This window comes from Narcine bancroftii, chromosome 2, assembly GCF_036971445.1.
Source record: "Narcine bancroftii isolate sNarBan1 chromosome 2, sNarBan1.hap1, whole genome shotgun sequence".
Classification (NCBI taxonomy): Eukaryota; Metazoa; Chordata; class Chondrichthyes; order Torpediniformes; family Narcinidae; genus Narcine; species Narcine bancroftii.
Genome location: NC_091470.1, coordinates 9,026,888 through 9,052,597, shown reverse-complemented (window position 1 = coordinate 9,052,597; position 25,710 = coordinate 9,026,888). Strand labels below are relative to the sequence as shown.

General features: G+C 47.6%; 1 protein-coding gene across 4 annotated transcripts in view; it reads left to right on the top strand.

Moving 5' to 3' along the window:
- The window catches only part of brf1b (BRF1 general transcription factor IIIB subunit b), a 430,911-nt gene that overhangs the window by 331,258 nt on the left and 73,943 nt on the right, over positions 1 to 25,710 (top strand). For all 4 annotated transcript variants that reach the window (XM_069915762.1, XM_069915761.1, XM_069915763.1 and 1 more), the window contains exons 12-13: positions 22,873 to 22,934; positions 25,384 to 25,465. In XM_069915762.1, the coding sequence (XP_069771863.1) occupies positions 22,873 to 22,934; positions 25,384 to 25,465 (144 nt within the window). The remainder of the gene's footprint in view (positions 1 to 22,872; positions 22,935 to 25,383; positions 25,466 to 25,710) is intronic.

Below are 25,710 nucleotides of genomic sequence, written 5' to 3'. Positions count from 1 at the left end.
AAGGTGACAGTAGGGTGCTCGCAGAAGAACCCTTCTCACTGTACTAGGGAGAAGGTGACGGTAGGGTGCTCGCAGAAGAACCCTTCTCACTGTACTAGGGAGAAGGTGACGGTAGGGTGCTCGCAGAAGAACCCTTCTCACTGTACTAGGGAGAAGGTGACGGTAGGTTGCTCGCAGAAGAACCCTTCTCACAGTACTAGGGAGAAGGTGACGGTAGGGTGCTCGCAGAAGAAACCTTCTCACTGTACTAGGGAGAAGGTGACGGTAGGGTGCTCGCAGAAGAACCCTTCTCACTGTACTAGGGAGAAGGTGACGGTAGGGTGCTCGCAGAAGAACCCTTCTCACTGTACTAGGGAGAAGGTTACGGTAGGTTGCTCGCAGAAGAACCCTTCTCACTGTACTAGGGAGAAGGTGACGGTAGGGTGCTTGCAGAAGAACCTTTCTCATTGTATTAGGGAGAAGGTGACGGTAGGGTGCTCGCAGAAGTACCTTTCTCACTGTACTAGGGAGAAGGTGACGGTAGGGTGCTTGCAGAAGAACCTTTCTCATTGTATTAGGGAGAAGGTGACGGTAGGGTGCTCGCAGAAGAACCTTTCTCACTGTACTAGGGAGAAGGTGACGGTAGGGTGCTTGCAGAAGAACCTTTCTCATTGTATTAGGGAGAAGGTGACGGTAGGGTGCTTGCAGAAGAACCTTTCTCATTGTATTAGGGAGAAGGTGACGGTAGGGTGCTTGCAGAAGAACCCTTCTCACTGTACTAGGGAGAAGGTGACGGTAGGGTGCTCGCAGAAGAACCCTTCTCCCTGTACTAGGGAGAAGGTGACGGTAGGGTGCTCGCAGAAGAACCCTTCTCACTGTACTAGGGAGAAGGTGACGGTAGGGTGCTCGCAGAAGAACCCTTCTCACTGTACTAGGGAGAAGGTGACGGTAGGTTGCTCGCAGAAGAACCCTTCTCACTGTACTAGGGAGAAGGTGACGGTAGGGTGCTCGCAGAAGAACCCTTCTCACTGTACTAGGGAGAAGGTGACGGTAGGGTGCTCGCAGAAGAACCCTTCTCACTGTACTAGGGAGAAGGTGACGGTAGGTTGCTCGCAGAAGAACCCTTCTCACTGTACTAGGGAGAAGGTGACGGTTGGGTGCTTGCAGAAGAACCTTTCTCATTGTATTAGGGAGAAGGTGACGGTAGGGTGCTCGCAGAAGAACCTTTCTCACTGTACTAGGGAGAAGGTGACGGTAGGGTGCTTGCAGAAGAACCTTTCTCATTGTATTAGGGAGAAGGTGACGGTAGGGTGCTTGCAGAAGAAACCTTCTCACTGTACTAGGGAGAAGGTGACGGTAGGGTGCTCGCAGAAGAACCCTTCTCACTGTACTAGGGAGAAGGTGACGGTAGGGTGCTCGCAGAAGAACCCTTCTCACTGTACTAGGGAGAAGGTGACGGTAGGTTGCTCGCAGAAGAACCCTTCTCACTGTACTAGGGAGAAGGTGACGGTAGGGTGCTCGCAGAAGAAACCTTCTCACTGTACTAGGGAGAAGGTGACGGCAGGGTGCTCGCAGAAGAACCCTTCTCAGTGTACTAGGGAGAAGGTGACAGTAGGGTGCTCGCAGAAGAACCCTTCTCACTGTACTAGGGAGAAGGTGACGGTAGGGTGCTCGCAGAAGAACCCTTCTCACTGTACTAGGGAGAAGGTGACGGTAGGGTGCTCGCAGAAGAACCCTTCTCACTGTACTAGGGAGAAGGTGACGGTAGGGTGCTCGCAGAAGAACCCTCCTCACTGTACTAGGGAGAAGGTGACGGTAGGTTGCTCGCAGAAGAACCCTTCTCACTGTACTAGGGAGAAGGTGACGGTAGGGTGCTCGCAGAAGAAACCTTCTCACTGTACTAGGGAGAAGGTGACGGTAGGGTGCTCGCAGAAGAACCCTTCTCACTGTACTAGGGAGAAGGTGACGGTAGGGTGCTCGCAGAAGAACCCTTCTCACTGTACTAGGGAGAAGGTGACGGTAGGTTGCTCGCAGAAGAACCCTTCTCACTGTACTAGGGAGAAGGTGACGGTAGGGTGCTTGCAGAAGAACCTTTCTCATTGTATTAGGGAGAAGGTGACGGTAGGGTGCTCGCAGAAGAACCTTTCTCACTGTACTAGGGAGAAGGTGACGGTAGGGTGCTTGCAGAAGAACCTTTCTCATTGTATTAGGGAGAAGGTGACGGTAGGGTGCTTGCAGAAGAAACCTTCTCACTGTACTAGGGAGAAGGTGACGGTAGGTTGCTCGCAGAAGAACCCTTCTCACTGTACTAGGGAGAAGGTGACGGTAGGGTGCTCGCAGAAGAACCCTTCTCACTGTACTAGGGAGAAGGTGACGGTAGGTTGCTCGCAGAAGAACCCTTCTCACTGTACTAGGGAGAAGGTGACGGTAGGGTGCTCGCAGAAGAAACCTTCTCACTGTACTAGGGAGAAGGTGACGGCAGGGTGCTCGCAGAAGAACCCTTCTCACTGTACTAGGGAGCAGGTGACGGTAGTTTGCTCGCAGAAGAACCCTTCTCACTGTACTAGGGAGAAGGTGACGGTAGGGTGCTCGCAGAAGAACCCTTCTCACTGTACTAGGGAGAAGGTGACAGTAGGGTGCTTGCAGAAGAACCTTTCTCATTGTACTAGGGAGAAGGTGACGGTAGGGTACTCGCAGAAGAACCCATCTCACTGTACTAGGGAGAAGGTGACGGTAGGGTGCTCGCAGAAGAACCCTTCTCACTGTACTAGGGAGAAGGTGACGGTAGGGTGCTCGCAGAAGAACCCTTCTCACTGTACTAGGGAGAAGGTGACGGTAGGTTGCTCGCAGAAGAACCCTTCTCACTGTACTAGGGAGAAGGTGACGGTAGGGTGCTCGCAGAAGAAACCTTCTCACTGTACTAGGGAGAAGGTGACGGTAGGGTGCTCGCAGAAGAACCCTTCTCACTGTACTAGGGAGAAGGTGACGGTAGGGTGCTCGCAGAAGAACCCTTCTCACTGTACTAGGGAGAAGGTGACGGTAGGTTGCTCGCAGAAGAACCCTTCTCACTGTACTAGGGAGAAGGTGACGGTAGGGTGCTCGCAGAAGAAACCTTCTCACTGTACTAGGGAGAAGGTGACGGTAGGGTGCTCGCAGAAGAACCCTTCTCACTGTACTAGGGAGAAGGTGACGGTAGGGTGCTCGCAGAAGAACCCTTCTCACTGTACTAGGGAGAAGGTGACAGTAGGGTGCTCGCAGAAGAACCCTTCTCACTGTACTAGGGAGAAGGTGACGGTAGGGTGCTCGCAGAAGAACCCTTCTCACTGTACTAGGGAGAAGGTGACAGTAGGGTGCTCGCAGAAGAAACCTTCTCACTGTACTAGGGAGAAGGTGACGGTAGGGTGCTCGCAGAAGAACCCTTCTCACTGTACTAGGGAGAAGGTGACGGTAGGGTGCTCGCAGAAGAACCCTTCTCACTGTACTAGGGAGAAGGTGACGGTAGGTTGCTCGCAGAAGAACCCTTCTCACTGTACTAGGGAGAAGGTGACGGTAGGGTGCTCGCAGAAGAAACCTTCTCACTGTACTAGGGAGAAGGTGACGGTAGGGTGCTCGCAGAAGAACCCTTCTCCCTGTACTAGGGAGAAGGTGACGGTAGGGTGCTCGCAGAAGAACCCTTCTCACTGTACTAGGGAGAAGGTGACGGTAGGGTGCTCGCAGAAGAACCCTTCTCACTGTACTAGGGAGAAGGTGACGGTAGGGTGCTCGCAGAAGAACCCTTCTCACTGTACTAGGGAGAAGGTGACAGTAGGGTGCTCGCAGAAGAACCCTTCTCACTGTACTAGGGAGAAGGTGACGGTAGGGTGCTCGCAGAAGAACCCTTCTCACTGTACTAGGGAGAAGGTGACGGTAGGGTGCTCGCAGAAGAACCCTTCTCACTGTACTAGGGAGAAGGTGACGGTAGGTTGCTCGCAGAAGAACCCTTCTCACAGTACTAGGGAGAAGGTGACGGTAGGGTGCTCGCAGAAGAAACCTTCTCACTGTACTAGGGAGAAGGTGACGGTAGGGTGCTCGCAGAAGAACCCTTCTCACTGTACTAGGGAGAAGGTGACGGTAGGGTGCTCGCAGAAGAACCCTTCTCACTGTACTAGGGAGAAGGTTACGGTAGGTTGCTCGCAGAAGAACCCTTCTCACTGTACTAGGGAGAAGGTGACGGTAGGGTGCTTGCAGAAGAACCTTTCTCATTGTATTAGGGAGAAGGTGACGGTAGGGTGCTCGCAGAAGTACCTTTCTCACTGTACTAGGGAGAAGGTGACGGTAGGGTGCTTGCAGAAGAACCTTTCTCATTGTATTAGGGAGAAGGTGACGGTAGGTTGCTCGCAGAAGAACCCTTCTCACTGTACTAGGGAGAAGGTGACGGTAGGTTGCTCGCAGAAGAACCCTTCTCACTGTACTAGGGAGAAGGTGACGGTAGGGTGCTCGCAGAAGAAACCTTCTCACTGTACTAGGGAGAAGGTGACGGTAGGGTGCTCGCAGAAGAACCCTTCTCACTGTACTAGGGAGAAGGTGACGGTAGGGTGCTCGCAGAAGAACCCTTCTCACTGTACTAGGGAGAAGGTGACGGTAGGTTGCTCGCAGAAGAACCCTTCTCACTGTACTAGGGAGAAGGTGACGGTAGGGTGCTTGCAGAAGAACCTTTCTCATTGTATTAGGGAGAAGGTGACGGTAGGGTGCTCGCAGAAGAACCTTTCTCACTGTACTAGGGAGAAGGTGACGGTAGGGTGCTTGCTGAAGAACCTTTCTCATTGTATTAGGGAGAAGGTGACGGTAGGGTGCTTGCAGAAGAAACCTTCTCACTGTACTAGGGAGAAGGTGACGGTAGGGTGCTCGCAGAAGAACCCTTCTCACTGTACTAGGGAGAAGGTGACGGTAGGGTGCTCGCAGAAGAAACCTTCTCACTGTACTAGGGAGAAGGTGACGGCAGGGTGCTCGCAGAAGAACCCTTCTCACTGTACTAGGGAGAAGGTGACAGTAGGGTGCTCGCAGAAGATCCCTTCTCACTGTACTAGGGAGAAGGTGACGGTAGGGTGCTCGCAGAAGAAACCTTCTCACTGTACTAGGGAGAAGGTGACGGTAGGGTGCTCGCAGAAGAACCCTTCTCACTGTACTAGGGAGAAGGTGACGGTAGGGTGCTCGCAGAAGAACCCTTCTCACTGTACTAGGGAGAAGGTGACGGTAGGTTGCTCGCAGAAGAACCCTTCTCACTGTACTAGGGAGAAGGTGACGGTAGGGTGCTCGCAGAAGAAACCTTCTCACTGTACTAGGGAGAAGGTGACGGTAGGGTGCTCGCAGAAGAACCCTTCTCACTGTACTAGGGAGAAGGTGATGGTAGGGTGCTCGCAGAAGAACCCTTCTCACTGTACTAGGGAGAAGGTGACGGTAGGTTGCTTGCAGAAGAACCCTTCTCACTGTACTAGGGAGAAGGTGACGGTAGGGTGCTCGCAGAAGAAACCTTCTCACTGTACTAGGGAGAAGGTGACGGTAGGGTGCTCGCAGAAGAACCTTTCTCATTGTATTAGGGAGAAGGTGACGGTAGGGTGCTCGCAGAAGAACCCTTCTCACTGTACTAGGGAGAAGGTGACGGTAGGTTGCTCGCAGAAGAACCCTTCTCACTGTACTAGGGAGAAGGTGACGGTAGGGTGCTCGCAGAAGAAACCTTCTCACTGTACTAGGGAGAAGGTGACGGTAGGGTGCTCGCAGAAGAACCCTTCCCCCTGTACTAGGGAGAAGGTGACGGTAGGGTGCTCGCAGAAGAACCCTTCTCACTGTACTAGGGAGAAGGTGACAGTAGGGTGCTCGCAGAAGAACCCTTCTCACTGTACTAGGGAGAAGGTGACGGTAGGGTGCTTGCAGAAGAACCCTTCTCACTGTACTAGGGAGAAGGTGACGGTAGGGTGCTTGCAGAAGAACCCTTCTCACTGTACTAGGGAGAAGGTGACAGTAGGGTGCTCGCAGAAGAACCCTTCTCACTGTACTAGGGAGAAGGTGACGGTAGGGTGCTTGCAGAAGAACCCTTCTCACTGTACTAGGGAGAAGGTGACAAAAGGGTGCTTGCAGAAGAACCTTTCTCATTGTACTAGGGAGAAGGTGACGGTAGGGTGCTCGCAGAAGAACCCTTCTCACTGTACTAGGGAGAAGGTGACGGTAGGGTGCTTGCAGAAGAACCTTTCTCATTGTACTAGGGAGAAGGTGACGGTAGGGTGCTCGCAGAAGAACCCTTCTCACTGTACTAGGGAGAAGGTGACGGTAGGGTGCTCGCAGAAGAACCCTTCTCACTGTACTAGGGAGAAGGTGACAGTAGGGTGCTCGCAGAAGAACCCTTCTCACTGTACTAGGGAGAAGGTGACGGTAGGGTGCTTGCAGAAGAACCCTTCTCACTGTACTAGGGAGAAGGTGACAGTAGGGTGCTCGCAGAAGAACCCTTCTCACTGTACTAGGGAGAAGGTGACGGTAGGGTGCTTGCAGAAGAACCTTTCTCATTGTATTAGGGAGAAGGTGACGGTAGGGTGCTCGCAGAAGAACCTTTCTCACTGTACTAGGGAGAAGGTGACGGTAGGGTGCTTGCAGAAGAACCTTTCTCATTGTATTAGGGAGAAGGTGACGGTAGGGTGCTTGCAGAAGAACCTTTCTCATTGTATTAGGGAGAAGGTGACGGTAGGGTGCTTGCAGAAGAACCCTTCTCACTGTACTAGGGAGAAGGTGACGGTAGGGTGCTCGCAGAAGAACCCTTCTCACTGTACTAGGGAGAAGGTGACGGTAGGGTGCTCGCAGAAGAACCCTTCTCACTGTACTAGGGAGAAGGTGACGGTAGGGTGCTCGCAGAAGAACCCTTCTCACTGTACTAGGGAGAAGGTGACAGTATACTAAGACTTAAATGTTCATTTTAACTGTGGCGACATTAAATAAGCTGTCTCTGTAATGTGCTCAATTTCCCAGTCCTGCCACCTATCCCAAAGGCCATTTTGTCCCCCAGCCACAATCATAACAGGAGATTCCAGGTCAGGGTTGTCAGCTAACTTCTTTTCTGCTTCTACTTGAAATTAGTTTCCTCTTTCACTCGATCTCTTGGTCTTTCTCTTATTGGGACTCTCTCGTATCCCTCATACCCCCTGTCTCTTACTCCCTGCTCTTCTCACAGCCACCTGCTCAGCTTACTGCTACCCTCTTGTACGCACTTGTTATAAGGCTCTCTCATGCTTACAGTTCCCTCATACACTCTCATTCTCTCTCCATCCCGCTCTCAGAGAGTTGTGGGGCCTGGGATGCCTTGTCTGGGGATGGTGGTGGAGGCTGAAACATCAGGTAGCCCAGGGATCATGAGGGTGTAATTAAGCTGGAAAGGGCACAGATAAGATTCAGCAAGGATATTTACCACAGCTGGAGGGTTAGGGTTAGTAAGGAGAGATTGTATAGGTCAGGGCTTATATCTCTGGAGTGTAGGGGCTGAGAGGAGGCCTCATGGAGGTTTATAAAATCATGACGAGCTTGGATTAGGTGAGTGGGCACAGTCCTTATTCCATGGAAGGAAAATTTAAGAATACGGCAAAGATTTAAGGTGAGACAAAAAAGACGTGAAAGGGGCCGGAGGTTTAGGGTGGTGGTCTTGTGGAACGAACTGCCAGAGGATTCTATAGAGACGGGTACAATTATAATGTTTAAAAGGCATTTGCACATTTACATAGATAGGAAAACATGGAAGTGGCAGATGCTGAAATCTTCAACAAAGAGAAGCTTGTGGGTCTAAATAGGGGCAGTCAGCGTTTCACGTCAGAACCCTCCATTATTAATAAAGGGTCTCAAACTGAAACATTGACTAACCATGGCCCGGTTAGCATAGGGTGACACGATTAGTGTAGGGGACACAGTTAGCGTAGGGTGACACGGTTAGTGTAGGGGACACGGTTAGCGTAGCGTGGCACGGTTAGTGTAGTGGACACGCTTACTGTAGGGTGACACGATTAGTGTAGGGTGACACAGTTAGCGTAGGGTGACACGGTTAGTGTAGGGGACACAGTTAGCGTAGGGTGACACGGTTAGTGTAGGGGACACGGTTAGCGTAGCGTGGCACTGTTAGTGTAGGGGACACGGTTAGTGTAGGGTGACACGGTTAGTGTAGGGGACACGGTTAGTGTAGGGGACACGGTTACTGTAGGGTGACACGGTTAGTGTAGGGGACACGGTTAGCGTAGGGTGACACGGTTAGTGTAGGGGACACAGTTAGCGTAGGGTGACACGGTTAGTGTAGGGGACACGGTTAGTGTAGGGTGACACGGTTAGTGTAGTGGATACGGTTAGTGTAGGGTGACACAGTTAGTGTAGGGGACACGGTTAGCGTAGCGTGGCACGGTTAGTGTAGGGGACATGGATAGCGTAGCGTGGCACGGTTCGCATAGCAGTTTGCACGATACTATTACTAAGGAGCTGATACGTTCTTCCCATGACACATGGGTTTACTCCAGGTGCTCCAGTTTCCACCCTCCATTCAATACGTACAAGTGCTGTAGGTTAATTGGGTTATCTGGGCGGTAATGCTCATGGGCCTGTATGAAATAAATTAAATTGAAAAAAATTCAGTTGAACAATGAGCTCCCTGTGGATGCTGCCTGGCCTGCTGAGTTCATTCAGCTTCTCTGTGCTCAAAGTTTGGAGGCATTAGGCTGAAAGCAGGCACACAGGACCAGATCAGCTGGGCAACTTGGTTGGCATAGATGCCTTGGACAAATGTTTCTGCGCTGTACAACTTGGTTACAGTATAGCTTATGAAGGCAAGAGGCAGGACAGTGCTGGAAGGATCAGAGTGAACGCATGCAAGGCTAACACCCTTGCACTAAACATTGCAGCATGCCCGCATAACTGCGCAGATACACGTACGCACACTGAGCCCATTGTTAAACTCGTGCTGAACCTGAGTCAGATCTCGTTGCAGTACCATGACGTTCTCGTCTTTACATAAAAGATTTAAGGCTGGAAGTTGAAAAAGAGACGTTCTGGAATGGTCCCAGAACAGATAATGGCCATCTCTCAGGAAAGTTTGTTAAGTTTCACTCATTGAAAAGTTTGCTGGGGTAGACATGAAGAATTTTTCTCCAAAGCTAAGAGCCAAAAATATAAGAGAGTTACTAATGAATCCCACAGGAAATTCAAGAGACTACATGGAGCACTTTTTTAATGCAAAATAGCAAAGATCTGAATAAACAAAAAGTCGGAGCGTGGATTGAAAAACATTGGATGAGATACCCTGCGAAGCATACACACAGGTCTGCTTCTCAACTTTAAATCCACTCTATTTTCTAGACAGTTTTCAAACCTACACATATTTTTTTAAGGGCTGACAAAGCCAACATTTACATTATCATCCACAACTTCATAATCGCCAGCTTTTGCTTCTGCCCCAGTCGCATTTTGCAATCCGGTCCTGCGTGATTTTTTTTTCAACAGGATTTTTCTTAATTCAGTGAAATGAAATTCCATGAGAGAGCTGAAGATTTTGCTGAGTTTGCGTCGGTTTAACATGACTGGTAGTCATTGAGGCTGAAGTGCAGGAGGTGCAGTGTGGCAGAGCCTTGCAGGGCTGCTGTCTTGCTCGCATCCTTTGATGGCATTGCTCAACTAATTAGAACCTGCTTGAGGAGGAGGAAGAAACATCAGAACGTTGTGGGCAGCAAGGTTAGTGTAGCAATGAGCACAACACTGTGATAGCACCAGTGACTCGGGTTCGAATCCCGCGCTGTCTGTAAGGAGTTTGTACGTTCTCCCCATGTCTGCATGGGTTTCCTCCCACCCTTCAAAACATACAGGGGGTTGTAGGTTGATTGGTGTATTTGGGCAACACGAGCTCGTGGGCCTGTTACCATGTCTAAATTTAAAATTAATTAACCCATACAGTGAGGCTCAGACTAAAGAATGGGAGGGAGGTGGCGTTTTGATTTGGAGACAGTCATAGAACCATAGAACATTACAGCACAGAAACAGGCCCCTCAGCCCATCTAGTCTTCACCAAACGATTATTCTGCCTAGTCCCAATGACCTGCACCTGGACCATAGCCCTCCATACCCCTGTCCATTTTGACAGCATCAACAATCTTCTTGACGACCTTTTCAAAAAAGCGCAGTCATTCCCAAGACATGATTTCCTACACACTAAGCCATTCTGACGATCCTTCATCAGTCTTTGCCCTTGCTGTCCTTAGAATGCCATTGGGGGTCTCAGCAGGAGGGAATTGAAGACCCTAGCCATCCAATTACTGGGAAGAGGAGACTGGGGGATGTGTATGGATGGGATGACTGCGTGTAGCTGCTGGGATTGGTCAGAAGGTCAGCGTAGTGTGAGATGGAAACCAACTATGGAACTCATTTATAGGGGACTACAATCCAGAACAAGAAGCTAGATGGGGTAGAATACCTTTCTCCAGATAGAGATATCAGAAACAAGAGCATAGATTTAAGGCAAGAGGAAAGTTTTATGTGGATCCAAGGGATAAGTTTTTCACAAAGTGAGTGGTTGATATCTGGAACTTGCTGCCAAAGGTAGAATGAGATACAATCAGTATGTTTAAGAGGCATTTAGAGAGGCAAGGCATAGAAGAATATAATCTCAATGCAGAAATGGGATTCATGATAAAAGGGTCAGTATGGGCGAGGTGGGCCAAAGGGCCTTTTCCTGTGCTCCGCAACTGTGACTTATTTGTCCAGGTAGAGCCAACAGTGGTAATTTCTTGGAGAATGTGATGCAAACTCTCCTTGGATGCTCCAGAAGGTTGGTTGCTGAGGAGATTCAATCACCTGGTGTGGAAATTGGGGTGTGATTAGTGCCTGGAAATGTCCAAGCAACATTAAGATTTATTGTCAGAGCGCATACATGACATCACATACAACCCTGAGATTCTTTTTCCCGCAGGCCAGGCAGAATTTCTGATTGGTACTCAAGACAAAGATGCATAGGTAAAAGATAAATATAAACAAACTGGCCGTGCAATATAATATTCAGTAATAATATGCAAAGTAAAGGTTTTTAAATGAGCCTCGGATTGAGTTGGTTTTCCACATTTTCAAAAGTGAAGTGAAAACTGATCGCTTTCTTATTTCCCTCTGGAAAAGAAATCAACTTTGTGAATGCTGAAATCAATCTTCGGTGATTGAATTTCAAGGTACTTTCAGAGGGAGTTTGCTGTGAACAAATTCCAGTTTTTCCAATTGGAGTGATTAACTACATTTCCAAAGTTCTACAAAGCCACTTGAGTTGTCCTGAAGTTTTGAAAGACGCTGTAGAAATGTGGACTATTCTACATCAGAGAGACTGGACACAGACTGGGAGATTGCTTCGTTGAACTCCTCGGCTCTGTCCGCCACAATTGCGTGGATCTCCCAGTGGCCACCCATTTCAATTCCCCACCCCATTCCCACACTGACATGTCTGTCCATGGTGTCTTACACTGCCATAATGGAGAAACAACACCTCATCTTCAAACTAGGCACCCTCCAAATGGATGGCATTAATATCGAATTCCCTGGCTTTCGCTAAATCCCCCCATTTCTTTCCCTGTCACCTTTTCCCAGTCTGTCTCTCTCCCTTTTCTCCGTCTCCTTTCACACAGACATAATCAATTCTCTCTTCTCCCCTTATCATTTCCAATGAACATCATTTGTTGGTCTGGACTCTTCCCCCAGTAGCACTGTCTCTGTTCTGAGACTTCCTGTTCTTTGCTTATTCTCCTTATTCCTTGAAGGAGGGCTCAGGCCCGAAACGTCGGCGATATATCTTTTTCTCCTATGGACACTGAAAGACCAGCATTTCGGTGTGTTTTTACTACAATCACAACGTCTGCAGACTTTTGTGTCTTGCTGTAGAAATGTGCTCAAGCCAATATTAGCACTGTCTATTATCCAAGCTGATCTAACACTCTGGAGAGCCTGGGATCAGGTTTAACCCAGTAACTTCCTGGGAAGTTCCCGGATCCACGACCACAGCATCCATCACATCACCTTTGCTGTCTGTACCAGGGCCGAGTCATGAGGAACTGGTTAGGCTGGCACCTTTTTCCCTGGAGTGCAGATGGCTGAAGGGGGGACCTTATTGAGGTTTGGGCCTTATAAAATCTGGAGGGGCGTAGGGAGGTCAATGTTCCCCAGGTTGGGGAGTCTAAAACTAGAGGGCATGGATGTAATGTGAGAGCGGATTGACTTAAAAAGGACCTGAGAGTCGGGTTTTTCATGCAGGGCAGTGGGTCTGTAGCTCGAGCCTCCAGCGGAAGTGGAGTATAACACAAAAGTCTACAGGTGCTGTTTTTGAAGTAAAACCACAGAAATGCTGGAGGAGCACAGCGACCATCGGGCCTGAGACCTTAAAAAGCTGGATAGGCTGGGTCCTTCTCAGGAAGAGCTTGGGCCCAAAATGTTGGTTGTACAGTAAAACCCCTGGAATCCGACACCTATGGGGATTGGAAGGTGCCAGATTAAGTGAATTTGCCAGATGTTTGAGATTGTGCATTGTGTGGATTGGCAAACTAATGGCGAGGCACGCCAATTTTAAACTTCCATATTTTACACCTATTTATTTTCCTTTTTTTTGGCCTGTTGCTTGAGGCTGCAGGTTGCTTGAATTCCAGATAACAATGAGTTTTGCTGTATATCTTTGCCTCCTAAGGAGACTACGAGACCTGTTGAGTTCCTCAACATTGTTGTGTTTGTACTCCAGAGGAAGTGGTGAAGACCAAAAGACATATGGATAGGTGTATGGGCAGAAGGGGCTTAGAGGGATATGGGCCAAACGCAGGCAAGTGGGACTAGCTTGGCTACCCAAGCTTGGCCAGCATGAACAAGTTGGACCAAAGGGCCTGTTTCTCTGTGACAATGATTCAAGGTGGCGTTTTTAATCCACTCAAGGCCTTTCTGTTTCGAGCTTAGCAATGAAAAGAATCCATGGCTGAAATGGTTTAACCACATTTGTCATCTCAGAATCATGGTGAACAGTGTAAGGTAAAACATCATGAGATGGGAATGTGTAAGGAGTTACCCTGTGCAGGGCTGTAACAAGATGTGAATGCATCCTTGTACTTACAAGATAAGAGAGACATTGATGGATTGAGAGGCAGGAAGCTAGCAGGGAAAGGATAGCAACAGTTTTAGTCATTGGACAAGTAATGATATGATGATGTTCTAAGCACGTATCCAAGGGTATAAAAAATCACCATTTTGCTGATAACGGCAGAATGCATTCTCCGACTAACTTTGTTAGTTGCAAGTGTTACAATCCGGTAATAAAGAACAAAGAACCCTGATTTCGACTCAGTCTGGTGTTTGTCTCACTCATTCATGAACAAAGCAGACCTAACAACAGTAAGGATTTTGCTCACACACCACAGGACCCTCTGCCTCGCTGGCTATCTAAGTGCATTTCCGCTCCCTTCCACCAAACCAAGCTGGTTTCAACCCCTGTGCTGGCATCGACCGAGCACTGACACCGCTCTCCAAACTCCTGGACCTTGTAAACATTTTTGTGTTTCACACGATGTTGTACTTAGAATCAGAAACAGGCTTGTGGTCATGAACCTGCGTCATAAAATTTGTTGCTTTGCAGCAACAATATTGTGCACGAGGCTGTTTTCTTGAGATACCTCCTCTTAAAGATGGAGTGAAGACTGATGCCCTTGGTGGCAGCAGCCGAGTTTACAACACTTTGTAGCCCTTGTTATGTTAGCTCAATATTTAGTTATAATGCATTTTTCTCAGAAGAAAAGACTTTACGAACCTATCCTTGGGGGTGTGAGCCTCGGCCTGGTGGTAAGTTGCACTGTGGAGCCTGTTGTTCTCTTACGATTTCCCGGGGAGTCTTTAATGGAGGCCAATTACACCTTCAGAGAGAGAAGGGAACCACAGAATACAACTTGTTAATGCTTTTCAGTCTTGCTCTTGGGTTGAGGTAAATCTTTCTTAATTTTATTTTCTCCCAGTTGTTCTTATTTTCTGCAACCCTGGAGAATATGTTCTTTTTCATAACATAATCGTGCGTAACATAACATAACAATTACAGCACGGAAACAGGCCATTAGGCCCTTCTAGTCCGCACCGAACCAAACACCCCTTTCTAGTCCCACCTCCCTGCACAATGCCCATAACCCTCCATCTTCTTCTCATCCATAGACCTGTCCAACCTTTTCTTAAATAATACAATTGACTCCGCCGCCACTATTTCTCCCGGAAGATCATTCCACACGGCTACCACTCTCTGAGTAAAGAAGTTCCCCCTCATGTTACCTCTAAGCCTCTGCCCCTTAATTCTTAACTCATGTCCTCTTGTCTTAATCTTTCCTCCTCTTAATGGAAATAGTCTATCCACATCCATTCTGTCTATCCCTTTCATAATCTTAAATACTTTTATCAAATCCCCTCTCAACCTTCTACGCTCCAAAGAATAAAGACCCAATCTGTCCAATCTCTCCCTATACTCTAGATGCTTAAACCCAGGTAACATTCTGGTAAACCTTCTCTGCACTCTCTCCACTCTGTTTATATCCTTCCTATAATTAGGCGACCAGAACTGCACACAGAACTCCAAATTAGGCCGCACCAACGTCTTATACAATCTCAACATCACCTCCCAACTCCTATATTCCATGCAATGATTGATAAAGGCCAGCATACTAAAAGCCTTCTTCACCACCCTATTCACGTGAGTTTCTACCTTCAGGGAATGATATACCGTCACTCCTAAATCTTTCTGCTCTTCTGTATTCCTCAATGCTCTCCCATTTACCACGTATGTCCTATTCTGATTCTTCTTACCAAAATGAAGCACCTCACACTTATCAGCATTAAATTCCATCTGCCATTTTTCAGCCCACTTTTCTAAGCAGCCCAAATCCCTCTGCAATCCTTGAAAACCTTCTTCATTATCCACTATTCCACCTATCTTAGTATCGTCTGCATATTTACTAATCCAATTCACCACCCCATCATCTAGATCATTAATGTATATAACGAACAACAATGGGCCCAATACAGATCCTTGAGGCACACCACTGGTCACCGGCCTCCAACCTGACAGACAATTATCCACTACCACTCTCTGGCCTCTCCCTTTCAGCCAATGTTCAATCCATTTGACTATCTTAAAATTTATACCTAAAGACTGCACCTTCCTAACTAACCTTCCATGTGGTACCTTATCGAAGGCCTTACTGAAGTCCATATAGACAACATCCACTGTGCTACCCTCATCCACATTCCTAGTCACCTCTTCAAAAAATTCAATCAGATTGGTCAAACATGACCTTACTCCCACAAATCCATGTTGAGTGCTCCTGATCAGACCCTGTCTATCCAGATGTTTATAAGTACTATCTCTAAGAATTTTCTCCATTAATTTACCTACCACAGACGTCAAACTTACAGGCCGATAGTTGCCAGGCTTCCTTCTTGAACCCTTTTTAAATAACGGAACCACATGCGCAATGCGCCAATCCTCCGGCACTCTTCTTTCTTTGGCTTGGCTTCGCGGACGAAGATTTATGGAGGGGGTAAAAAGTCCACGTCAGCTGCAGGCTCGTTTGTGGCTGACAAGTCCGATGCGGGACAGGCAGACACGGTTGCAGCGGTTGCAGGGGAAAATTGGTTGGTTGGGGTTGGGTGTTTGGTTTTTCCTCCTTTGCCTTTTGTCAGTGAGGTGGGCTCTGCGGTCTTCTTCAAAGGAGGTTGCTGCCCGCCAAACTGTGAGGCGCCAAGATGCACGGTTTGAGGCGTTATCAGCCCACTGGCGGTGGTCAATGTGGCAGGCACGAAGAGATTTCTTTAGGCAGTCCTTGTACCTTTTCTTTGGTGCACCTCTGTCACGGTGGCCAGTGGAGAGCTCTCCATATAACACGATCTTGGGAAGGCGATGGTCCTCCATTCTGGAGTCCGGCACTATCCCCATATCTAATGACATTTGGAAAATTACCGCCAGAGCCTCTGCTATTTCCTCCTTCACTTCTCTCAATGTCCTGGGGAAGATCCCGTCTGGTCCCGGAGACTTATCCACCTTTATATTCTTCAAAAGCCTTAAAACTACACCTTTTGTAATCTCTATATTCCCCATATTTACCCAATTTGCTTTTTTTATCTCACATCTCCCAATATCCTTCTCCTTAGTGAATACCGAAGAAAAGAAACTGTTCAATATCTCCCCCATTTCTCTAGGCACCACACACAGTTTTCCGCTCTGATTTTCTAAGGGACCAATTTTGTCTCTAGCTTTCCTCTTACCATTAACATATTTGTAGAACTCTTTTGGATTAGTTTTCACCCTGCTTGCCATAGTTTTCTCGTACCTTCTTTTAGCTTTCCTAATTCCTCTCTTAAGATTCCTCTTACATTCAATGTATCTTTCAAACATCTCCTTAACTCCATGCTTCTTATATCTAATGTACGCCTCCCTTTTTCTTCGAACCAAGTTTCCACTATTCCTTGAAAACCACGGCTCTCTCAAACCTTTTGCCCCTCCTTTTAACTTAACAGGAACATAAAGCTTTTGCACTCTCAAAATCTGATCTTTAAAAGACTTCCATCTCTCTACTACATCCTGCCCATAAAACAAATTGTCCCAATGCACACTCTGCAAGTCCTTTCGCATCTCCTCAAATCTAGCTTTTCCCCAATCAAAAACCTCAACCCTTGGCCCTGATTTCTCTCTTTCCATAATGACATTGAAGCTGATGGCATTATGATCACTGGACCCGAAGTGCTCGCCAACACTAACCTCCGTCACTTGACCCATCCCATTTGCCAACAGTAGATCTAACACTGCTCCTTCTCTGGTTGGCACCTCTACATATTGTTGTAAAAAGCTATCTTGCACACATTTCACAAACTCTAACCCATCCAGTCCTTTCTGGCCCTCTGCTTCTCTTTCAACCTGTTATTTTTAAACCCCTCTATTTCAAAATCCGTTTCTACCCCCGTTTTAATCGTTTTGTTTTTACCCCTCTGTTTCAATGCCTCAGTCTGTTCTCTTTTTCCACCCCCCCCCCCCATTTCTGATAGATTTATTAAGTGACTTCCATTCTGTGACCTGGAAGGGGTGGGATAGGCTGCTGGGGGAAGTGTGTGGGTCACGGTGTTCTGTGGAGGCAAAGGGATTGCTTCCCCTGTTGTTGCCTGACCCACTGACTTTATCCAGCAATTTGTTTTTAGCCTGAGATTCCAGCATGTCTTGTGTCTCCGTAACTCAGGGCACTGGGCTGAGCCCAGGTGTCCATGTTGAGGTGTATGAGATTTTATGAAGATGAAAGATTGTGTGGCTGTAAATTTTTGTTCTATAAGACAAAGGCTGGTTGTGGAAAGGGAGTTAACATTGATGTAAAAAGGTTATTTCCACTTAAACAGACGCACCAATGTGAATACTCAACAGGAAATCCACTGGGGAATTCAGAATGATTTTCACCCAGGGAGAGTTGAAGTGGAGAGGATACACTGAAGAAGTATGATTGGGGATCCAGTATCAGAGTCCTGGAGTACCCAGCAGGTCAGACAGCATCAGTGGAGAGAAACTCCAATAACACTTTTCATCAGGGGTGGGGGGGTTACTTTTTAAAAATGTCCATTTAAGACAGAGATGAGGGAACACTTTTTTTATAAAGTTGGAGAGAAGCAAGCCCTTCAGTGGACCATTTGCTCATTTGAGACTAATCCCATTTGTCTACAGAAGGTCCATATTCTTCAGAGCCTTGCCTATCAAAGGGTCTGTCTAAATGTACTGATTCTACCACCTCCTCTGGCAGTGAGTTTTTTCACAGAACTTGGGAACTCTCTTCCACACCACTGACACCACTGTTTGTCAGATAACGGGAAACCTTGAGTCAGAATACAGGATGGAGATCAAGAACCTGGTTGGGTGGTGCTCGAATCAGAATGTGGATTTTGGGGAGGGGAGCTCAAGGGATCACACATCTGTGTGTGCTGGGACGGAGTGAAGAGGGTTAGAACCTTCAAGTTCCTGGGAGCCCATATATCTCGTGGAACCAGCGCATGGAGGCCAGTGTGGTTGAATATTCTATCAAACATCTACAGGTACATTGTGGAAAGTTTACTGACTGATTGCATCTCAGCCTGGTTTGGGAATTTGAGTGGCGAGGGTTTCAGAAGGTGCAGAAAGTTTCAAACACAGTCAGGCCCACCGTAGGCTACGACCTCCCATCCATTGAGAAGGCAGCCAACATCATAAAGAACCCCCATCACCCTGGTCTCAACCTCTTCTCACTGCTCCCTTTGGGCTGGAAGTACAGAAGCCTGAAGACCCGGCTTCTGGGTTGAAGAACAGTTCCTTAGCAACAACTATCAGGCTCTTGAACCTCCCTGAACTACCTAACTCTAGGATATCAAAACATTCTGCCTGCACTATTGAAACCTCATTTAGTTTCTTGCACTGACTATAACTGGGAATATTTATTATCCTGGCATGAGAGGTGCAGGAGATGAGGGGAGAGGTGCAGAGGAGAGGGGAAAGGTGGAGGGGAGAGGTGCAGGTAGAGAGGGGAGAGGTGCAAGAGGTGAGGGGAAAGGTGCAGGAGGAGGGGAAAGGTACAGGGGTTGAGGGGAAAGGTGCAGGAGGGAGTAGAGGTGCAGAGGAGAGGGGAGAAGTACAGGAGGAGAGGGAGAGGTGCAGGGGGTGAAGGGAGAGGTGCAAGAGAAGAGAGAGGTGCAGGAGGTGAGGCGAGAAGGACAGGAGGTGAGGGGAGGGGTGCAGGAGATGTGGAGAGAGGTGCATCGAAATGCAGGGAGAAGTGCAGGAGATGAGTGGAGAGGGGCAAGAGGTGAGGGGAGAGGGGCAGGAGGTGACAGGAGAGTGGCAGGAGGTGAGGGGAGAGGCAGGGGGTGAGGGGAGAGGGGGATGTGAGGGGAGAGGGGCAGGAAGTGAGGAGAGGAAGGGATGGAGGAGGTGAGGGGAGGTGCAGGAGATGTGGTAAGAGGTGCATGGAGATGTGGAGGAGGTGAAGGGAGGGGTGCAAGGTGATGCAGGGAGAGTGCATATGGATTCAGTGAGAGGGAAGAGATGGGGGAGAGGTGGATGGAACCCTCATTAATCAATCCTCGTCCTGTATTCTAATTTGAACAACAGAAGACTAGTGCTCGTTTCCTTCCTCAGTAGTGATCTACGTTTTCGAATCATTTTGTGGATGGTGTGGCCATTCATGGACCATGCCACTACACCCCTCCTTTCACCTCTGAATGCATGAGGTCAGTTCAACATCTTGGACAGAATGGATGCAGATGGGATGTTTCCAAGGATGGGAAAATCCAGAACCCGGGGCCATGGTTTGAGGATAATAGGCAAACCATTTAGGACTGAGATGAGGAGGAATTTCTTGACCCAGAGGGTGGTGAATCTGTGGAATTCATTGCCACAGAGGACAGTAGAGGCAGGTTCATTAAATCTATTTAAGAGGGAATTAGATATATTTCTTCAGTATAAGGGTATTAAAGGTTACGGAGAGAAGGCGGGGATGGGATACTGAACTTTAAGATCAACCATGATCTTGTTGAATGGCGGAGCAGGCTCGGAGGGTCGAATGACCTACTCCTGCTCCTATGTTTCTAAATGTTTAATGAGTCTCAAGTCACAGGTGGATCAGAGCGGTGGGGATGGTCCTTTCCCTTCCCTGTGGGATGATACAGAACCAGTGCAGGGTTATGGCAAACTTGAGCAGCTTTTAGTTTCTGACTAATTTAAAAGTAAAGGTTTAAAAGTTTGATGATTTGACTTTAAATTGGCCAACCTCCACAGTGAGATTCACATCACTTAAATTGTCCAACCTCCACAGTGAGATTCACATCAGTTTAAATTGTCCAACCTCCACAGTGAGATTCACATCACTTAAATTGTCCAACCTCCACAGTGAGATTCACATCACTTAAATTGTCCAACCTCCACAGTGAGATTCACATCACTTAAAGTCTGTCCACTGACTTGAGCTCCGTGTTTTCGTGACCTTGTTCTTGCTGTGGTTTGAAAAATTTTAAACCAGCCTGGTAACAGGCTCTTCCGGCTCACGAGCTCATGACGTCCAATTTACCTACAGCCCCATATGTTTTGAAGGGTGGGAGGAAACTGGAGCCCTTGGGGAAAACCCACGCAGGCACAGGGAGTACGTCCAAACTCCTTAAAGACAGCGCGGGATTCGAACCTGGTTTTCTGACGCTGTTATAACATCATCCTAATTGGCTGCCCGTGGTGATTGGATTTTTTTCTTTTTGAGGAAATCCCCTTCAGGGAACGTCAGTGAGGACCATAATGGAGCTGCTTAAAATGCAAGCTCTTCAAAAAAAATTCAGTCGAATCCATTCACAGCTGGGATTTCAAAACAAGGTGAGGTCCATTGTACCTGCAGCTGGGCTCGATCATTGTGTTGTGATATTTCATTGCTGTCCCCTCAAGCAAGGATGCAAAGAGAGAACCTGGATCATTACACCTGCTCCAAATTAATCTCCACAACTGCCCATTCACATCAGAGAGAATCTCGATGATGTTGAAGCCTCCACCCTGCACTGCATGAGAGTTCTTTTGTCTCCCCACCACTTCTCTCAAAAATAAAACCAGTTCAAGGACAAGAGTAACCTTTCTGGCCCATTCTAATAATATATTCATAATTTTCATATTGGATTTTTGAGGATCTGCTGTCTTTAGAAAGTTCCAGGTCTTGTTCAGCGTGCTGTCGAACACTGCAGACTGCTCCTTGCTGAGATCACCAGTCACGGAAAGCACCTCCCAGTAGCCAACCATTTCAGTTCTGCATCACGCTCCCAGATTCACATATCTGTCCATGGCCTCATGTACTATCCCACCAAGACCACCCGTAAAGTGGAGGAACAAGACCTGATTTTCCATCTGGGCTCTCTCCAGCCGGATGACATCAACATCAATTTGTCCGGTTTCTGCTAACCTGCTCTCCTTTTCCCCCTCCATTCCCTTCCCCTGTCAGCTCTCCCTCCCCATTCCCTCTCTATTCACCCAGCTGTCCCTGCTCTCCCCACTTGCTGCTGTCCACTCCCTCCCTCCCCCACCTATCACCTTCTGCTTTTGTGGCCACACCTCCCCCTTACCCTTTTATTCGGGCGCCTGCCGACATTTTTCCAAGCCCGAAGCATCGGTTATGTATGTTTAACTTTGCGATATAAAAGTCACTGTTTGACCTGCTGAGTTTCTCCAGCATCATGTTTTACTCAGAAAGCAGGGGGCGTTGAGTTAGAACAAGTAATGAAAAGTTCCTTCAAGCCACTGAGGCATTCATAATTGACATGTTATCTATTTTTTAATTTATTGTCTCTTTTTGATTTAATTAAGTCAAGTTTGTTGTCATCTGATTGCACAAGTACAACCCGACGAAACAGCACTCTCTGGTCCTCGGTGCAAAACACACAGACACACAACCAGACATAACACACATACTGACAAACTATACATGTGCAGGACAAGTATTCATCTATGCAAATAAATAAATAACTACTGTTTTGTGAATAATGAGCGTCTTGGAGGGTAAATGTGAGCCGTTCCTTTCACTGTTCAGCATTCTCACTGCCCGTGAGAAGAAGCTGTTCCTCAGCCTGGTGGTGCTGGCTCTGATCCTCCTGTATCTCTTGATGAAAGGCTCAAGCCCGAAACTTTTGTTACAACCTCTGCCTATATTTTTTATACTGTTACAAGTCCAGAGAACCCAAACTTAGCTGCAATAGAAATCCACCAAAACTCATGCTTTTAATTATCTTTAAACATGAAAACAAGATCACACTTTAACTTATCACTCTTAACTTAACTAACCTAACTTAACCCTCTTCTAATTCTAAGTGCACGTGTATGTAATGAGTGTGTAAGTTCCAAAAGGTTCTTTGATTCACAGTCCAATCTCACTTCTCATTCCTTCAAGTTTACTGGTTGCAGACAATTCTTAGACTGTGCACAGAATTTAACATTGATGAAGTTCACCCGGCTTTGGTGCTTGAAAGGTAAACGGTTACCGCTCAGGAAGGTTCTTGTCAGTTTTCAGAGAGAGATGTGTTGTTCCTGGACACAAACTGATCCCTTTTAATCAGCCTTTTCAGAGTCTTGCTGAAGAAACCTGCCCCATCAGCGTTCTCCAGATGATAACCAATCCTCTCCTCTTGCATGGTCTACAAGGGCTTTGACCAGGCTGAACTAATCACTCACAACCATCTTCCAAATGGGGTTTTCCACAAGTTTGCCAGCTTGTCCTGTTCCTGTTCCTGTTCCAGCTGCTGCTAAACTGTAGAACTGCAGAACTGATTCCTCTTTTTCTCTCTCTCTCACTCAGGGAAAAGCCTGTTTGACTCCCTCTCTGCTTGCAAAAACCACATGTCCCTCTTAGAACAGCAAACCTCACTAAGACAGCTAACGGCTCCGACAAGTTCTTTCACCTGTTGCTCTTCAGAACAACAATCCATTAGTGAAGTTCCTTGAGCACTCCCCAAAGCTTTTGCAAAGGCATTCAGAGCTGGACTGATTTTAAATAAAATCTGTTTTGAAATGTTTGTATGTTACCTACACTAAAAAAAACCTGCCACACTTTATCTCTCAAAATGATATCTATAATACAATATAAAACACAACATAACCTGTCACAATACCTCGAGGAAGGAGCTCAAGCCCCAGATGTTGATTCTGTATCTTTATCTTTGTTCTATAAAGGACACTGTTTGACCTGCTGAGTTTCTCCAGCATCATGTTTTTACTTCAACCATGGTGTCTGCAGACTTTCCTGATTCACTTTAGACCGTGAAGGAAGTTTTCTACTGAGTATGTAAGGAGGACCTCATGCACTGAAAATGTTTTCTCATTCTCTCTCCTTGCAGGAGCCAATCCTCAGAAAGGTGAACTTGACTTGAACGGCATTGATGACCGTGAAATTGATAGGGTAAGTTCACTGTGTAACCCTTATGACTGGGAAATATGAGATTGTAGATCACCTCATGTACAAAAAGAAATACAGAACTATAACAGTTCTCTCGCCATCTGCACCAGTCAATTGTCAGAATCTGGTTTCAACATGATAATCACATTTGATGGTTTCTCTTTTCTTTTTGCGGGAATCCTTTTGGGAGTGGTAACTTTATATAGTAGTTTATTGTTATTCATTCGGAATGCTGTGGGACTGAGTAGCGCGGACAAATGGCTGGCTTTTCAGGTCTGGGGGCTGGATCGTTGTGCATCCCAGGGAGATGACCGCACACTTCCTGCAAGCTTGAACAGAGAGTCCCGGAGATACAGGCTCCCTGAAAGTGGCGACACAGGTAGACAGAGTGATGAAGAAGGCATTTGGCACGTTTGCCTTCATCGGACAGGGCACTGAGTGCAGCAGTTGGGACATAATGTTACTGCTGGGTAGGTGATCATACAAGGGGTATTCTTTAGCCCAGCTAAAGAAGGATGTTGTGAAGTTATAAAGAGGGCAGGAAAGATTTATCAGAATGTTACCAGGACTGGAAGGACTCTTCATGAAGGAAAGCAATCCAGTTGTTCCTTTCCCTGTAGGTCCACTGATTATTATTTGTCCATTTCCTGTTGGAAACAAAATTATTCTGTTTCTCAGGGGAGTGAGTTCTAGATGCACAAGTGGGTTTCACCGTCTGCAAGCCAAACATCTGTGGCCAAGACTCTCCCTGGTGCTGTACAGTGGGCCATTGCTGTCCAGGAAGCTCCTCTTTTCAATACATCTAGTAAGGGTTATCTTATTAAGAGAGGTTGAGGAGGTGGGATTATACTCACTGGGGTTGCAAAAGATAAGAAAGAATATACAAGATGGAAGCAGAGATGTTTTTCTACTGGCGGGTGCGACTAGGACTTGAGGATGTAGACTCAAGGTACCGGGAACTAGGTTTAGAACATAGAGCGTAAGACCATAGGAGCAGAAGTAGGCCATTCAGTCCATCATCTGCTCCACCATTCCATCAGGAGCTGATCTGTTCTCCCTCTCAGCCCCATTCTCCAGCCTTCTCCCCATAGCCTTTGATACCCTGACTATTCGAATACCCACCCATCTCTGCCTTAAATACACCCAAAGACCTGCCCTCCACAGCCACCCATGGTAGCAAATTCAGAGGTTCACCGCTAGCTGAAGAAATTCCTCTACATCTCTGTTTTAAATGGGCGCCCTTCAATCCTGAAGTTGTGCCCTCTTGTCTGAGACTCCTCTACCATGGGAAACATCTTTGCCACATCTACTCTGTCCAGGCCTTTCAACATTTGAAATGCTTCTATGAGGCTCCCCCAACCCCCTCCCCCACCATTCTTCTGAACTCCAAGGAGTCCAGTCCAAGATCTGTCAAACATTCCTCTTGTGCTAATCCCTTCATCCCAGGAATCATTCTCGTGAATCTTCTCCTATGGCAGGACTTCTTTTCTTAACTGAGGAGTCCAAAACTGTACCCCAAGGGGGGGCCTCATCAGTGCCTTATAAAGCCTCAACATGACATCTTGCACAGAGGGTTAGAGGTTGATTACTTCTTCATTAAAATGGAATTGTCCGACACACACAAATTGGCTCCAAGTGCTCAAATTTTTCAGCCAAGGTTTAATAGCCATTTAGTGGGTTCCAGACATGAAGTTATACAAAACGCCTGTTTGAAAGCTCTTTTAAACTGCAGCACCTGGGTAGCCCTCCCGGGGACTGGGACAAAGGTGCCAGAAGCACCTTTTAAACTGCAGGAGGATGTACCCATTAAATCGGCAACAGTGACCTCTCCCCCGCAGCAGCGACCTCTCTCCCCCCTGTGGCAGCGACCTCTCTCCCCACTGTGGCAGCGACCTCTCTTCCCCTGCGGCAGCGACCTCTCTCCCCCTCTCCCCCCTTGTCACCGACCTCACTCCCTCCGATTGAGGTCCCATCTCTTCCCCCACCCAACCCCCCACCCCCCCCCTCCGGGGCAGCAACCTCTCCCCTCTCACACCCTGATCGCAGCAGGCACTTCACCCAGGGGTGTCCCTGTGACACCATCGCTGACATCACCAGAGTAACTGGGTCGACCATTTTCCTGTTCAAATCGCCTGTGGACGCAACCTAGGTACGTTAAACGCAACCAACATTTAACTGGGATCGCTGACTACCTCTGAGGTAGGTTAGGGACCCAGTTGTATTAGAACCATGCTGAACCAGGTTGGACCCTTTCTAATTGTCTGGTTAGCCTCATTTTACACGGCAGTTTGAAGGGGCCTACTGACAAGCCCCCATTTCTCTGACTGAGAAGCATTGTGCTTCTTTCAGAATAGTTATGATGCAGCCTCAGATGTAAAGTGGGGATGGAGGAGAATCTCCCGATGCTTTGGCGGTTGGTCGTCCTGAAATTGGCCTGTGTTTTTTTTTGCAGTACCTACTGAATGAACAAGAGGTGGAACAGAAAACAGAGCTCTGGCTGCGAGAGAATGCAGACTACCTGGAAGAACAGAGAGGTGAGTGTCCCTGAGAACGGGCAGGAGGAGAAGAGGAGAGTGGATGGAAAACTTGCCATCACGATCCAAAACTTTCCTGGTTCAAATCTATGCAATTCCAATTGCCCCACAAAAGAAAAATTTCAAAAGATGCAAATGCTGAGAATCAGAAACAAAACCAGAGAATGCTACAAATTCCCAGCAGGTTATGCAGAGAGAAAGGGTTGCCATTTAAGATCCGACTTCCTTTCGGAAACAAGAAATGA